This window comes from Filicampus tigris, chromosome 2 (assembly GCF_054856515.1).
Source record: "Filicampus tigris isolate MCC_2025a chromosome 2, RoL_Ftig_1.0, whole genome shotgun sequence".
NCBI lineage: Eukaryota > Metazoa > Chordata > Actinopteri > Syngnathiformes > Syngnathidae > Filicampus > Filicampus tigris.
In genome coordinates, this window is record NC_141218.1 from 9,033,132 (window position 1) to 9,050,039 (window position 16,908).

The following is a 16,908-nucleotide window of genomic DNA, read 5'->3' on the forward strand; positions in this document are numbered from 1 at the left end:
ATTTTCCGTCGACATCAAGTGACTAAATGGCCGTCCCCTGAGATGGCTAAAAATCCAAATGCTTAACTCTGATTCCACAAATGCAACATTTGTGTCAGAATGCCGTGTTTAGAGTAGTGGAGGTGCACAAACATATTATTGTAAAGAAAATTTTGGGGGTTGACTTCCCTTGTAAAGTAGAATAACAGACTCTCTCTGAACTGGTAGAAATGCAATGCTCCTTATGGCGAAATACTGTGTGTGAAATTATGCTATATATATATATATATATATATATATATACTGTATGTATATAGTGGGTATGGAAAGTATTCAGAACCCTCGAAATGTTTCACTTTCTGTGTCATTGCAGCCATTTGCTAAAATCAAAAAAGTTCAATTTATTTCTCATTAATTTACACTCAATCTTGACAGAAAAAAAATTAAATGGAGACATTTTTGTAAATTTATGAAAAAAGGCAAACTGAAATATCATATGGTCATAAGTATTCAGACCCTTTGCAGCAACCTGCATATTTAACTCACATGCTGGCCATTTCTTCTGATTCTCCTTGAGATGGTTCTGCCCGGCGGCACGGTGGTCGACTGGTTAGCACGTCCGCCTCACAGTTCAGAGGTCGTGGGTTCGATCCCGGCTCCGGCCTCCCTGTGTGGAGTTTGCATGTTCTCCCCGTGCCTGCGTGGGTTTTCTCCGGGCACTCCGGTTTCCTCCCACATTCCAAAAACATGCATGGTAAGTTGATTGGATACTCTAAATTGCCCCTAGGTGTGATTGTGAGTGCGGATGTTTGTCTCTGTGTGCCCTGCGATTGGCTGGCAACCAGTTCAGGGTGTCCCCCGCCTACTGCCCAAAGACAGCTGGGATAGGCTCCAGCACGCCCCGCGACCCTCGTGAGGAGAAGCGGTACAGATAATGGATGGATGGATGGATGGTTCTGCCCCTTTATTGGATTCCAGCTGTAATTAATTAAACTGATTGGACTTGATTAGGAAAGGTCTATGTAAGACAAAGAAAATGAGAATCCTGAGGTCAAAGGAACTGTCCAAGGCGATCAGACAGAATTGTGGCAAGGCACAGAATGGAAATGGAATAAGTTTGAGATAACTACAACTCTTCCTAAACCTGGCCGTCCAGCCAAACTGAGAAATTGTGGGAGAAGAGCCTTGGTGAGAGAAGTAAAGAAGAACCCCAAGATCACTGTGGCTGAGCTCCAGAGATGCAGTTGGGAGATGGGAGAAAGTTCCACAAAGTCAACTATCACTGCAGCCCTCCGCCAGTCGGGGCTTTATGGCAGAGTGGCCCGATAGAAGACTCTCCTCAGTGCAAGACACAAGAAATCTCTCATAGAGTTTGCCAAAAAACACATGAAGGACTCCCAGGCTATGAGAAATAAGATTCTCTGGTCTGATGGGACCGAGATTGAACTTTTTGGTGTTAATTCAAAGCAGTATGTGCGGAGAAAACCAGGCACTGCTCATCACCTGGCCAATACAATTCCTACAGTGAAATGTGGTGGTGGGAGCATAATGTTGTGGCGGTGTTTTGCAGCTGCAGGGACAGGACGACTGGTTGCAATTGAAGGAAAGATGAATGCGACCATGCAAGTACAGAGATATCCTGGAGGAAAACCTCTTCCAGAGTGCCCAGGACCTCAGACTGGGCCGAAGCCTTTCAACAGGGCAATGACCCGAAGCATTCGGCTAAAATAACAAAGGAATGGCTTCAGAACAACTCTGTGACCGTTCTTGACTGGCCCAGCCAGAGCCCTGACCTAAATCCGATTGAGCATCCCTGGAGGGACCTGAAAATGGCTGTCCATCAACCTTCCTTTTGTTCACCATCCAATCTGACAGAAGAGGATCCGCAAGGAAGAATGGCAGTGGATCCCCAAAATCCAGGTGTGAAAAACTGGTTGCATCATTCCCAAGAAGACTCATGCCTGTACGAGCTCAAAAGGGGCTTCTACTCAATACTGAGCACAGGGTCTGAATACTGATGACCAGATATTTCAGTTTTTCTTTATCATAAATATGCAAAAAATTCTACATTTCTGTTTCTTTCTGCCAGGATGGGGTGCTGAGTGTACATTAATGAGAAATAAAATGAACTTTTTGGATTTTGGCAAATTGCTGCAATGACACAGAAAGTGAATATGGAGCCTATAGTGTCACATCAGCCATAAAGCTCCCCGACTTGTCCTCCCGGAGGTAGACTTTAGGGGGCGCTCAGAGCACGGCAGATGGCGTCTTCCCGGAGCTCCACACGCACGCACTGCCACTCGAGTATGGTAAGTACAAGAGAAAGAAAAATGATTTTTATGTACTGTAGATGGAAAATATGGATATCACAAGTGTGTGTGGGGGTGGGGGGGGGGGTCATTTGATGTCAGCAGGTGGATATATCACGTGGTTATGTCACTTGCAAGCAAATAATTCCAAAAGCTTTCAAACCACCTCTGGCTCGATGAAAAACAGTCATTATATGTTTTTATTTCGAATAAAAATGGTGTAAAATAGAGGGTGTTCCACGCCGAGTGACGACCCCCCGACCCCCCCCCCCCCAACCCCCACCCCCACCCTCCCTGTTCCTGTGGTGGGGAGACACTCACAGCACGAGAGAGAGCGAGAGAGTAGTTGCGAGCTCCGCTGTGCTTCAGTTTGTCATCACCCGGGCGGCAGCGCAGCAGCAAGCGAGCAATCCGCGAGCGAACCGAAACGAGCCGAGCCGCACCGGACCAGGACAGCAAGGGACGGCACTGCAAATCGACATCAAACAGGAGCTTTTTCTTTCTATCGTCTTTTTTGTTGTTGTATCCTTCTTTCTTTCTTTTTTTTTAACTTCTCAACATTTTTTTCACGTCCGGCGTCCACTTCTTGCTCTGAAGAACCGAAACATCCACCACCAGATTCTTGCAGAACCTCCGACGTGATGCGCACCTCCGCCGAGTGACGGCTGAACCGAACCGAACCGAGCCGGTCACGACGTTCACAAAAAGTGGACTTAATTTGTGAAAGGAATATTCTCTTGGTTCCTTTTGGATTTCAAGTGCTTTATCTTCACCCGTTTGGATTTTTATCCGATTTTTCTCCTTTTTCGCACCCTCCGAGTCTCGGAGTGGACTCCGACGACGAGCGGAGCCTGTAGCCCGGCTGGAGCGCTCCAAACTGGGCTACCGCGCGGCGCTCACCCGCTCCAGGTAGGAGGCACTTCCACCTGCTCTCATTCATCACAATCTCTCTCATGTTCACTTTCTGTTTCCTTACACTATATTGGCTTGCTTTCGTTGACGTTTGAATAAGTTTAACGAAAGGAAAGCCTACATGAAAGCGTTTATGTCATGTTTACTGCAATTTAAAACACTTGTTGTACATTTGGGTCCCAGATTAAATCCAACAGCGTGGTCATTTTCGCCGTCATTGCACTCATAGCAGCATTGATCCGTATCGAGCGACGTCCAGCAGAATACAATGCAACCTGCCTGACACCAGCAGTTGTGGTGGTTCAGTGTACTTCGTTTGGGAGTCTACAAGAGTGTACTGAAGCAGTTCAAAGAGACGACTTTGATCACAAGTTTGTCAACACTGGGCAGAGTTGTGTCCCAGGTGCTCATTTTTGACAAGCTTTACTCAAGGGCCGTGGATCACCCGGACCCCCGTGTTTCACACATCCGTTCCCCGTTTCACTGTGTGTGTGTGTGTGTGTGTGTGAGGTCAGATAAATGTATCCCAGAGGAGAGAGTTCAGGTTAGACACCTGTCTGGAAATGGCCCCCAAAATCAAACCCAAATGGCCGACAACCAAATGTATTGTGTGATTTCTGTATGTCCTGGCAAGATGCCGAATTTAATGTCCATCAGGTTGCACTGGAGGTGATGATGTTTATAATAATATTAGAAAAAATATGAATTAAAGAAACCACACCTTTATCATCTCTCTCGGGACCTGAAAAGCATCTTTATTCGCAGCATCAGCGATGTTGAGTGTGTGTGAATTCCACGCGTGCCAGACTTTGTAACAATCGGAGCCGCTGGTGGCGAGCGCAAATGTTTTCCAATTTTCCAAGGGGGATGCTAGTGAGTAGCTTTTGAAAGCAACGGGGGTATCTGGGACCACGCAAGTCTTCAATGGAATACAATATGTGAACATTTTGTGTATATTTGACAGCATATTCAAGACTCCGCGAACACTATTTTGTCGTAGGATTAATATTAGAAATGATAAGAATTAAATAAAATTTGTCATTTTGGATCTACATGTTCAAAACATACTCACATAGTTCAGGGGAGGGGCTGTCTACTGGGCGGGGATGTATCCGGGGGCTTTAAAGTCCTTTCATTTTCGTCAAAGAAATTTGGAATGTTGCTGAGCGTCTTGAAGCCTCCATAAATGATGTTAAAAATAATATGAATTAAAGTGATTCACCTGGGACACCTAAAATCTGTAAATTTTTCCACTAGGATACATATTTTGAGAAAAAAATAGTGTGTTTTGGAGTATACTCAAGACTCCAAAAACGCAGTTTAGTCATAGAACTAATATTGGAAGTGATAAGAATTAAAGCCTTGGATGCTTGAAACATGTTAGGTCCGGGGGGTTTGGGGGGTCGACTGGGTGGGGTTGCATCCAAGACCCCAATGGTGCCATGCTCAAGCTCTAAAAACGTTTGCTATGCCTTTATTATCTGTCCTCGAAACACACTGACAATTTCATAAGCCAGTTTGGAGTTTCAAGTGTTTTGTATGTGTGTGTGCGCGCGCACGCGTGTGTATGTGTCAGAGGCGGGGAATCCGGTCGCTCCGGTTCTGCAGGGAGGGGTGAAGAAGGGCTTGAATGAAGTAAGGTTAGGCTTGAGATTTACATGCACAGCACCATCTCGCCGTCCTTCTCAACTTTGACCTCCTTCCCTACTTCTTGTCATGTAGGCCGTCAACCTACTGACACACACGCGCGCGTTTGTGTCCGTCTGGATATTGTTTTCCTCCTGACACCTGTCACCACAATGTGTCTGGTATCTCCCAGTCTGTGACTCAAATACGTCCAGGAAGTATATACATATATATATATATATATATATATATATATATATATATATATATATACCAAGTCACGACACTAACCATTCGACCATGTCAGATATATATATATACATATATATATATGTATATATATATATATATATATATATATATATATATATATATATATATATATTTATTTATTTAATTAGTTATTAGGTGTGTGCATCTCTCCACAAAAGGCAATTTGATAAAATTCTCAATACATAAAGTACATAAGGTCCTTAAGGTATGAAGCGATTCAAGGATGTAACCATTTTGAAATGTAATTATTCGGTGGGATTACGATCCCGATTTGATATGGTACGGCTGTAGCTTTTCTCTAGTTTATTTATATGTAACAACATGTAAAAGCTCTCTAAAGCCCAAACTATTATTTTACTGCACCCCTAATACTGTATATCCATCCATCCATCCATTCGAGCCTCAGGAGCACCACCTCCAATGACACATCCCAAATAATGGATACTTTTTTTCTGCGTTTACAAGTTCTACACGAACGATCTTGGTGACAAAATAAAGGATACATAAAACTACATGTGATCTATTCAACTGGCCGAATATAAATCAAGATTAGATTAGGTCACACAATTTATATTCAAAACACACTTGATCATGATGATTATGATGAGGCATGATCCTGTTGCTGTAATTGCTGCTAATAAAATCAAGTTAAAATGCTTTTAGTCAAGAAATTGGCGGCAAATATACTAACACAAATCAACTGAAGAAATCAATTACACCCCTGCACCTAAAAAATGATTTTTTAAAATATTAATCTTTTTTTTTTTTTTTAAGACGCTAATTAAATCCTCGATTGAGTCGCGGTTAGCACGTCTGCCCCCTTTGGGTTGCGAGTGTGGACTTGGAATGTTCTTCCAATCAATACATCATTGATTAAAATCAACGTGCATTACTTTTGTGCTGAAATTATAGGCCTACATTTCATATGCATAATATACATAATCAAGTGTTGATAGGGTTCATAGAGATAATTACAGGATGATCCTGTTCACAATACCCCCCAAACAAATAAGGCCAGGAACGGATATGTGTAACAATGCATGTCTTGGTGTGTGCATGCGTGTTTTAGCGTATATGAGAATGTGTGTTTGTGCCTGTGTATGCGTGGCTACGTGTCTGTATGTGCATTGAGTGTTTGTGCACGTCAACACCTGCTATCGGCCGACGTTCGTTTTTTTGCTCACGATGCGTTCAGGTGCCATGCTAAGAATTGGATTTACTTTACTTTAGCTTTTGAAAAATTGCATTTTAAAATATATTAGGTCATTATCATGTGATTTAAAAGCACATACGGGCTACAATGGATTGCTGCATGTCAATAGACAGGATGAATGTGTGTGTATATTTGTGTGCGTGTGTGAGTGTGTGTTAATCTGCATCAAACAATAGCATGTGAATGGAGTCATTAGCGTAATCCCTTTTGTCATGCGCCCTGGCTTGGACTACAGACACAAACACGCACGCACGCCTACACACACACGCACACACACACGCACGTAGTGAAAATCATGAAAACATAAAAGCATCTTTTGTGCATGCGTGTTCTTGTTTGTGTCTGGACTGGAAATGCTTGATGGTCAGGTTTCTCACACGCACGTGCACACGCATATACCAACAGTAGTGTTCCGAACCGGTTTGGAAGCATGTTGAAGGATAAAAATATCGACACGGTGGTCGACAGGTTAGCACATCCGCCTCACAGTGCAGAGGTTATGGGTTCAAATCCGCCCCCGGCCTTCCTGTGTGGAGTTTGCATGTTCTCCCCGTGCCTGCGTGGGTTTTCTCCGGGTACTCTCGTTTCCTCCCGCATTCCAAAAAGACGCATGTTAGGTTAATTGGACACTCTAAATTGCCCCTAGGTGTGATTGTGATTGTGAGTGCGAATATTTGTTTGTCTCTGTGTGCCCTGCAATTGGCTGGTAACCGGTTCAGGGGGTACCTCGCCTACTGCCCGAAGACAGCTGTGATAGGCTCCAGCACGCTCGCTACCCTTGTGAGGATAAGCGGCATAGATAATGGTTGGATGGATTTAGAAAAACACAAAACTTGTGGAATATGACACAGATGGACATACAGATAGATAGATAGATAGATAGATAGATAGATAGATAGATGAACTCCAAATTTAGCTTTTGAAAAAAGCCCAAATCCACCAAAAAACTAAGTATAAAATGTTGGGAAGTTAAAAACCGCAACAACTTTACCCTAGAGCAAGAAACTTCAGGAGGACCCTTAGTCTTTGGATCTATTATCAGAATGTAGATTCAAGGTACTAGATTGGGCTAAAAAGAATGTAGGGGTCTCAAAAAGGCCTACATTTTAAAATGAAATGCAAAAATGTGTAAATGTGAACATTTGAAAATGCTAACATTTGAAAATGCTAACATTTCAAGATGCAAAGGCTTGAAAAGAAACATTTTCAAACACAAATGTTAAAAAAAGCAAACATTTCATATCAAAAGCAAAGATTTCAAGATGCAGTTATTTGAAAATCCCAACATTTCGTAACAAACATTTGTCAACGCAAACATTTTACAAAGTAAAATGCATTCATTGCAAAATACAAACATTTGAAAACAAACATTTTCAAAACACAATCATTTGACGATGCAAACATTTAAGTTCTTGTACAGCTGGTGAAACTTTGGCCTTCATTGCGGCTTCTCGCCACATGAGCAGCCATTGGTTCGTTGGTGGAGTACCCTTGCTCTATACCTGCATCGAGTCACATGACCTGCATGTTTTTTTTATGACATCATCACGTGCAGATTGGTGTTATCCAATTGTGTGAAGCCACGGAGACGCTCTGAATATCAATTGTCAACCCCCACATACACTTAACGGTGGGCGGTAACAGGGCCATCCAGTTGCTTTGTCATGCACACACACACACATTCGCACTTCTGTTGTGTGTCTTTTGTGCATTGCAGACACATTTAGCAGGAGAGCACTCTTACTGACTCCTTAAGGCGTAGATAGACCAAAAAGACACTGGGCAACAGTGACAGATGCTTACCCCCTGTGGCGTCCGTCCGGCTGTCGGCACGTCACGCTGGAGGAACACACCGCAGCGACAGACAGCGACGCTGACCATTAAAGTACCTGCACATGCGCATGCATAAGATGTAATACCCTTCCATACCATCGGCGGCGGTAGTCACCATTTCTCATGGTTAGAAAAATCCAACCGGAAAGCTGTTGGCCGAGTGCGGATTATAAAAACGTAAACAATGCGTTCAGCTCTATTCTTCGCTCACGATGAACTCCCACGCAAAGTAAACCATCACGTTCTTGATACGGTATTGTGAAATACTTACATTGTCAACCCTCACTCTTGTAAGGAGATTAAGGCAGCGGAGGCGTGCTCACTGTTTTTCCGCATTTGTCACTTCCCGTTGGTGCTCCGAGTGCTGATTTGCTAGCTAACAGCCAATCAGAGTGACCAAATGTCACGACTGGCGACGCCGATTCAACATGCGTAACTGCCCCCAAGATGCTTACAGACGGGTTACGACACTACGACGGTGGCTACTACACCAAACAGACGACGCATTCAGACGCCACGACGCTTCACGACCTCCGACGTCGGTTTGGTCTATCAGGGCCTTTACACATAGAAATGTTACACACGCACGCACGCAAGTATCGTGGAGATGGCTAGAAGGACATTTACTCAACACTGTTGTCTTTTGTTGACATGACAACAAAGTCGTGTTGTCCCAAAACCAAAAATTGTGACTTGGGTACTGGACCTGTGTAAAGTAACACGATACTGATACTGAAACGATAGCATGGCAAAATACTAAAACATCGGTATAAGCAGTGGGGTCATAGATAACAAATGTTCAAAAACGTTTGAAAAAGTAAACGCATGACAACTAAAAATATTTGAAGTCAAACATTTCAATCAGAAAACATTTTTTTTTAAAAGAACATTTTAAAAATGCAACAACGCAAACACAACATTTTTTTACCAGACTACAGTTTTTAGTACTTTTACTTTTATGGTGCGCACCATAGTTGTGATGAATCCCTGATGAAAAAGCATTAAAAATAGCGTTTAGTCAATTTTGTGTTTTGTACCTTTGGGACAAACAAGCGTGCTGAGACATTTGTGACTTTTGTGTGTTAAGTTCATGAGAAGTTTGTTTTGGGTGTCAAGAGATTTCTAAATTCCTGCCGTGGCGTTCACATGCTCCCAGTTGACATGCTAGCCTGTGTATGTGTGTGTGCTCAAATGTTCTCTGCACATGTGCGTGTCGTCGACTTTCCCACACTCTGAATTTTCCTTAGGATGCATCAAAACAAAAGCAAAATAAGAAAAGCTTGGGAAAGACTGTTTTTAATTAATGGCCAGCTCGTTGCTAATCGTAGCATTACGTACTTAAAAAAATATGAATCAAATACAATCAAATCCTTTTTTTCGTCACACAGTTGAGAAATTCAAGTTTTAATGTAACAAAGTGGTCAGTAGCAGTACACGAGAATAGTCGGCAGTGTTAGCAGTGTTGTACAAGAAGTTAGCAATAAAGTTTTACTGTATTGTATGTATAAGCTAGCTATGCTATTAATACTATTAAGCTTTGAATACGATAATCTTGGAAGCAACAACTATACATGGATATAAACAATACTGTTCTGTATTATGCAGATGTGAAACCAAAAGCAATAAAAACAGTCAGCCGCATCATATGTGACAACTGTGCTTGGGTCATAAAGACTGCACATCAGTAGTGGAGTGAGAACTATTCATGAATCATACATGGACCGAATACTACAGTACGTCATACAACATGTACTGTATATGCAGACAAAAAACAGCAGGAATAGTCAACAGTGTTGCATGTGACGACTATACATGAAAGAAACATGCATTATAACCGTTGTGACTGCAGATATCCCATAATAATTGTAATAACACATAGTGATGCACAATTTGACTGATTGCCGCGTTTCCATAATGACGAGTGAGCGTGAAATGCCTTGGCGGTCAGTGGACTATTTGTCGGTTCTCAGAGAAAACACACACACACACACACACCCCACACATGCACACACACACACACGCTCACTCACAGCCAAATGGAAGTGTGTTTGTGTGTGGCACAGCAGGGAGGCAAAGGCAACACAAGTGGCCAGCAGCAACGGGCTGAACATTTGCTGCTCTTTTGCTCACTCGAAATAGAAAAAACTGAACTCTTGGCACTGCAATAACTTCACTTATAGGTACCACTTGAACATCTGCTCCATGGACGTACTCTATGTACCGTGTACGCAGCTCAAACGACGACAAGGAGTTAACAAAGTCGCTAACTGCTATATTCTACGCCCATATTGCATGCGATATCCAATATCCTGCAGCCTACCTATCTACCTAGGAATGACCTAGTATCTACTGATTGATGTACCTACCTAGTACTGACCTTGTGATTGCCCATATATGAAAAAAATGTCTGTAATGTTAGAATGAAATCAAAATTTTCTATCATCATTGTATGTATTGTGATAGTCACGTGTAATGATAAAATGTTACTTTGGAAAATGTTCAACCCCTGGTCTAAAGCACCCTCCACTTTGTTGTCTTCCAGAGTGATGGCGGCACCGAGGCGGCATTTCCTGCTCTGCCTGGCAGTGGTGCTTCTGTCGTGGTGCACTTCCGCCCCCACCGACATCCTCTACCGGGTCCCCGAGGAGCAGCCGCCCAACACACTGGTGGGCAGCCTGGCGGCGGACCGCGGGCTCCCCGACAGCGGGCACCTGTACAAGCTGGAGGTGGGCTCGCCCTACCTCCGCGTAGACGGCAAGACGGGCGACATCTACACCACCGAAATCCCTATCGACCGCGAAACCCTCCGAGACTGCCGCAATCTCTTTGAGGATGACAAGTGCTACCTGGAGTTCGAGGTCTCCATCACGGATATGGTGAAAGGCATCGGATCGGGGCCTCGCCTCATCGAGGGCCGCATCGAGGTTCTGGACATTAACGACAACACGCCCCAGTTCTCCTCGCCCATCCTCACCCTATCTATCCCGGAGAACACCCATGTGGGTGCCCTATTCTCCATCCCCATGGCGACTGATCGCGACGCTGCCAGCAATGGCGTGGCCGAGTACTCCCTGAGCACGGGACCCGATGCGGAGCAACTCTTCGGACTGCAGGTGGCAGTGGACACGGATGAGAAGCTGCCCCAGCTGGTGGTCATGGGCAACCTGGACCGTGAGAAGAAGGATTCGTATGACCTGAATGTTCGGGTGGTGGATGGCGGCCGGCCGGCCAGGGCCAGCAGCGCCCTGCTCAGGGTGGTCGTCACCGACCAGAACGACAATGCGCCAAAGTTTGAAAGGAGCCACTACGATGCTGAGCTGGCGGAGAACAGCCCGCTGGGACACTCCGTGTTACAGGTCAGTAGAATTTAGAAAGTGCAGATTGGTAGACCCAAAAAGTAGTGCATAGTGGGATTTTGGCCATTTCTTTTTGAAGTCGTGCAAAGTTTTATCACGGTCTCCCATGGTACCGTGGGAGGACGGGGTTGCTGAGTCCCCGAAGGCTCAAAGGTGCACTATGGTTCAGCTTGCGGTTTACCACGGATGCAGTGCGTTCCTTCCAGTATGCTGTATATTCTGATGGCGTCCCTCATGTTTCTCACGCTCTTACCACAAATGAAATGTGGAACGCAGAGTCTAATGAAGTTCTCTGCCGATTCAGCCTCCAGAGTCAGCATCAGCGCAGGGGCACAAACAATGAATGTTTGAATGTGCAGTAATTCCCTGGCTTACGAACGACCCGTTTTATGAGCAATTTGGTTTATGAACAATATTTTAAAAGAAAAATTACTTTGGTTACACCCAATTTTTGGTTTGTCAACAGTCTTGGCTTGGCCATGATAGGCTCAGAAAATTGTGCTTTTTCTTGCAGCACAAATATTATTGGCTCTGTGCTTCAGGTATCTTTGGGGCATTTTTTGGAGTATTTTTGAGTAGTAGAGTTAGGGTAATTGAATACATACAAAGTTTTGAAATCAATGAATAATTGTTTTTAATAATCGTGATTTCAATATCAGTCAAAATGATCAGATTTTTTTTTTCCATAATCGCCCAGCCCTATTTCTGCTTAAGACTGCCAGAAAGTTCCCAGTAGAATTCAATTCCATTTTAGTGCCTTGGACAGCAACACTGGAAAAAAATGACTTTGACTGGCAGCGTGAAAGGGGCTATTGAATAATCTGCAAAATTAGTGCATCTGTCATAACATTCAGATTATCAACCCTGCCTTTTAAACCGGTAAATGTATAGTTTTTGTGTGTTTTCCTTTTTTTAAAATTTTATTTATTTATTTTTTTGCTAAATTCGGGTACACTTCCAAATCGCTCTACTGCGGAGTGTTTCGACTCCATTTTTTTCCCGACAAGTTTGGCCTTTTTTGATAAATCCTCTTTTGTGAGGTTGGTGTGGAATGGTTCCTGCTTTACAAGTTGGACTTCTGCCACTCAGCATACCAGGCTTATCGTCCACGCTGTCACGGAATTGCGACAGTCAGGATTTGCCAAGGTGATAAATTCCATGTGAGTCGCCCGTTATGTAGCCTTGTTAACATGTGACGTGGTGACGAGGGCGTTTATCGCTATGTCAACCGCTGTTAAACATTAAAACGGCGGATTCTGGGAAGCCCTTTTTTACTTGTGTCTGGCTGACTCTGCGATTAACACGCCTCTTGATCCTCCTCGATTCCCCGCTGCGACCAGTCACCAGTCAGTCAGGAGATTATCCATGCGTCTTATTGGTATTATTGCCCGAGATTCTTTTCACTTAACGCGGTTGAAGAGGGACAAAAGCATTCTGTTGCTTTGAACCTGCAACGACACCTGTTAGCGTGCCGTTTCAACACCTTCACATTTTCAAATGAATCCAGCTAAATGTGTAGCATACTCATTAAAGGAACAAATTAAATACAACCTTCATTAATTGGTAATGGCGCAAAGTTTCATTGCTATGACCAACCAATGGAATCTCAATTTAAGATATTAAATAAGTTTGAATCTGATTGTAGACATTATGATATGATTCAATGAATGGGTTTGTGACTTAAAATGTACCCATCCATTCTTAGATAGATCTTAAACATTAAATCAATTAATAATGGCCCATATATGATTTTTGTTCAATCAACATCATTCCAAAAATCTAACTTTTCTATCACTAATGGAATCACTTTTTTTTTTTTAGTTCTAATCGCCTTAAATCTACTATACGTGTCTGAATTTAAGTCACATTAAGTCATTCGCCATACATTTTCAAAGCTGTTGCCAGCCATTTTAGAACATTTTGATTGATCTTTAAAGACCCACGGAATATTGTGCTCTGTGGCAATACAAGCACCAAACAAAGCAAATGAGTAGACTCTTTATTTTCACCAGAGAAACAGTTTCTTTCCACCGCTTTAGAGATCAGCGGTGTAACATAGGCTGGTTTCATCAAAAACACAGGTGTCTGATGACAAAGCAGAGAAAACAAGCTTTATTTGTACAGAAACGTGTTAAGCAAAACAGCGACTGTCACAAATATGTTTTGCTTTTGTAACACCTCAAACTGTAAAACAACAACAACAAGACTGTGAATGAGCTTTCTGTGGAAAATAGTAAGTCATTTACAGATATAAAATTAGGAAATGTGCCATAAGCAAAGCTGACTCACCACATGGCTCGAGTTGAACATCGGTGGCTTTTTTACATGGCGCTTGTCGTTCACGACATGACGCACATCTTGTTTTCTCAAACTCAGCGCAAACATTCTACTACACACCTCGTCACATACTCTGGTTATGCGATCCATGTAAATACTCTCGGCGATCCATGTAAATACTTTTCAAGTGTACCTTGCCTAAAACTTTCCGTCTTCCAACCTATTGGTATTTTTGCCCCTCATAATCGAGATGACAGGTCGTGACTCACCCCATTATCTTTTTCTTCTCTTCAATAGCTGTGCTGAACTCAAATCCAAAGTGATGCAACACTGCCAACCTGAATTTAAAAGACAAGCTGGGCTAAATCCATCTTCCATGTCTCCCTGTTGAAAAATAAAACTTGACATATATAAATCAATGGAAGTAAATGCTCGGACTCCAGTTGACGACTATAATATCTACAGCAGTGAATGTGTTAAATCAATGGGATCTTTAACGATTATCATCATCGCTCCATTCTTGGATTGATCTCAGACATCGTCATTGTCACTTCCTGCCACGTTCCATTAAGCAACTAACAAATTTAAACGATTAATAATGCCCCGAATGTAATCTTTCTGACCAAATTTTCCCCCAAATCTGATTTTGCCTATTTGGAACAGTGTGCCTCCAAAAGAAGCTCAAATGTTTCCAAAATGTTCATCATATGTAATTAACTGGCAGATTATGGGCATGATGAAATCTATGAGATACTGTGACTTTTTGTTGTTCTTTGGGAACGACGTGACAGCAGTGGAAGCTCAACTTCCTCCCACAGAGTTTTAATCCTGATATACAATTTGCTGATTATGGACATGATTAAATGAATACGTGCGTGTGTGTACTTTTTAATCCGGAACATACTGTGACGTTTTGCGGCTTTTCAACAAATGTCAGTACCTTAAAAGGAATCAAATGAGATGTGATTGATTGATTACAGGCATTGACATTTTCTGGTCCTTAGTTGCTGTTGTCCTTTTCAACACCAATCTTGTGGAATTCATTTGACACAGGAGGTTTTTAGATAAGGTTCGCTGCATCTTTTCGTTGACAATCAATACAAGACAGACGACTCGCAATCTCTAAATCACGGCAACAGGACATTGAATCGCGTACGTGAAAAGTCAAGTCGCCTTATTAGTGCTGAAGCGAAGACAATCGACTAAAAAAAGAAGTGCAAGCTAAAGCGTCAGTGCGGGTCAACGCTGGTTAATTGTTAACGCGGAAGACAAACGGCGCTTCTGTCGGCCGTTTGCTCGTCCGCTCGATAGGCAATCCTGCCCCAAGCTGTCAATAATTTACGGGCCGCTCTGAGAAACGCGGCGCTCCTTAAAGCCTTCCCGCCTGGAAAGCAAATCAATGGGCAGGAGAAATGATCTTTGGGCTTTTCTTCAGCACTAACCGCTAGCGACTGGAATCAGCAACTTCCGACTGTCGGCTGTCACCCGGCAAGCGGAAAAGAAGATTTTGATTAGGAGGTCGGATGAACTCCTCGTCTGCTCTGGCAAATCCCTCGAGGATTCTGCGGAGGGAAGCAACCTTTCACACCCTGACGTTGCTTAAAGGGAGATCAGGGCTGCTGAATTTAACTTTTTTTTTTATAAGGGTTAAATGAAAAGAAAAGGCGTGCAAATGTCTTCCAGTTTGAGCTCCAAAGGCAAAGATAACTGTAACTTACAGTATGTTACGATATGACCTTTGGGCATTCAAACATAGTACTTGTTTTGATTAAAATTTATTTGAAAAGTCGTACGACTGGGTCGGGTTTGTGGAAAGGGTTAAAGTCAGCCTCGGGAGTTCAGTGGAGGTCAACACAGTTTGTGTCCGTTCCGTTCATTCCACTTATATGATTTGTGATGTCTTGCTCACCTTGGCCATCCTTGGCTACATACTGTTTGTTACAACATATCTTTGCGAGCAGTCCTTTTTGAGGATGGTAGACATAAAAACGAAGAAAAGAAAATTTGCTGCCAAAATATGAGTGTCACAAGATGAATTTCTGAGCATGTCTCTGTAGAAAGGGCCAAAGTCACATTGCTTTCCAGTAAATATTTATTGAATTATAGTGTGTGTGTGTGTGTGTGTGCGTGGGGGTGCGTGTGTACGTGTGTGTGCATGCGTGTGAAATAAACTTTTTATTGCTTTTGTTCCTTGACAACAGTACTTTTGATATTGTGCATATACCTAAATTTTACATTTTGACAGGAAAATCATGTTGCTTTTTCCATTTTTTTCCATTTTGTCGACTGAAAATGACATCACAGTTATTCAGGGCGCAGGTAATGACCTATCACGGCTCACCTGTTTTCTGAAGCTGAGCCATGATTGTGTGTTACCTGAGCCCTGAGTAGTTGTAGTAGCAGTCAGTCGACAGAAATTACAAAATGGCCCCCCATGAGATGGCTAAAAATGGGAGGATTTTACTACTTATCTCATATTGCACAAACATAATCTTAATCAGAATGCCATGTTTAGACTAGTGAAGGTGCATAGAACATATTATTGCAAACATTTTGGGGGGGTTGACTTCCACTCTTAAGTTTTAGGGGCTAGAAGTTAGTGCTAAGGGGCTCGTGGGTTAAATTGGTGGGTAGGTTTAGGGTGAGATTAGGGTTAAAGTTTGTCAACTAGGTAGAATCACATGTTTATATGGTGAGCAAACTTTTATGAGATTAACTCCCCCTCATTCCAAAAATCAGAGTTTGTGTCCTTCACTTGTTTGTACACTGACCATGTTTAAATATTCTCTGTGTTCAGTAAAGAGGGTTCATTCACCATAACGACCTCTGTCAGTGTCTTGTTGAGCCATTTATTTATCCACGACAGGTGCATTTTGTTCTAATAATAATAATAAGAACATTAATGTTCTCTCATGTGGCCAGCTATGAAAGTATTTGTTTTCATGAAAAGTATAGTAAAAAGACAAGCACAATTTTTCTCCTGATCGCCAAAGTCAAAGATGAATTAACGTTATGTACCAGGATGTTTGGACATTCAGAGCAGCTGTTTTGATTGTTTTTTTTCCCCTTGTTTTTCTAATCAAATTTACTTTATTTGGCTGAGTGAATGCGGATCACAAGCGGCTGTGAT

At 42.7% G+C, this 16,908-nt stretch overlaps 1 protein-coding gene across 4 annotated transcripts in view; it reads left to right on the plus strand.

Moving 5' to 3' along the window:
• Nucleotides 1–2,628: 2,628 nt before the first annotated feature.
• The window catches only part of LOC147151301 (protocadherin-1-like), a 202,301-nt gene continuing 188,021 nt past the window's right edge, over nucleotides 2,629–16,908 (plus strand). For all 4 annotated transcript variants that reach the window (XM_086017293.1, XM_086017286.1, XM_086017308.1 and 1 more), the window contains exons 1-2: nucleotides 2,629–3,197; nucleotides 10,688–11,501. In XM_086017293.1, the coding sequence (XP_085873419.1) occupies nucleotides 10,692–11,501 (810 nt within the window). In that variant the 5' untranslated portion in view covers nucleotides 2,629–3,197; nucleotides 10,688–10,691. The remainder of the gene's footprint in view (nucleotides 3,198–10,687; nucleotides 11,502–16,908) is intronic.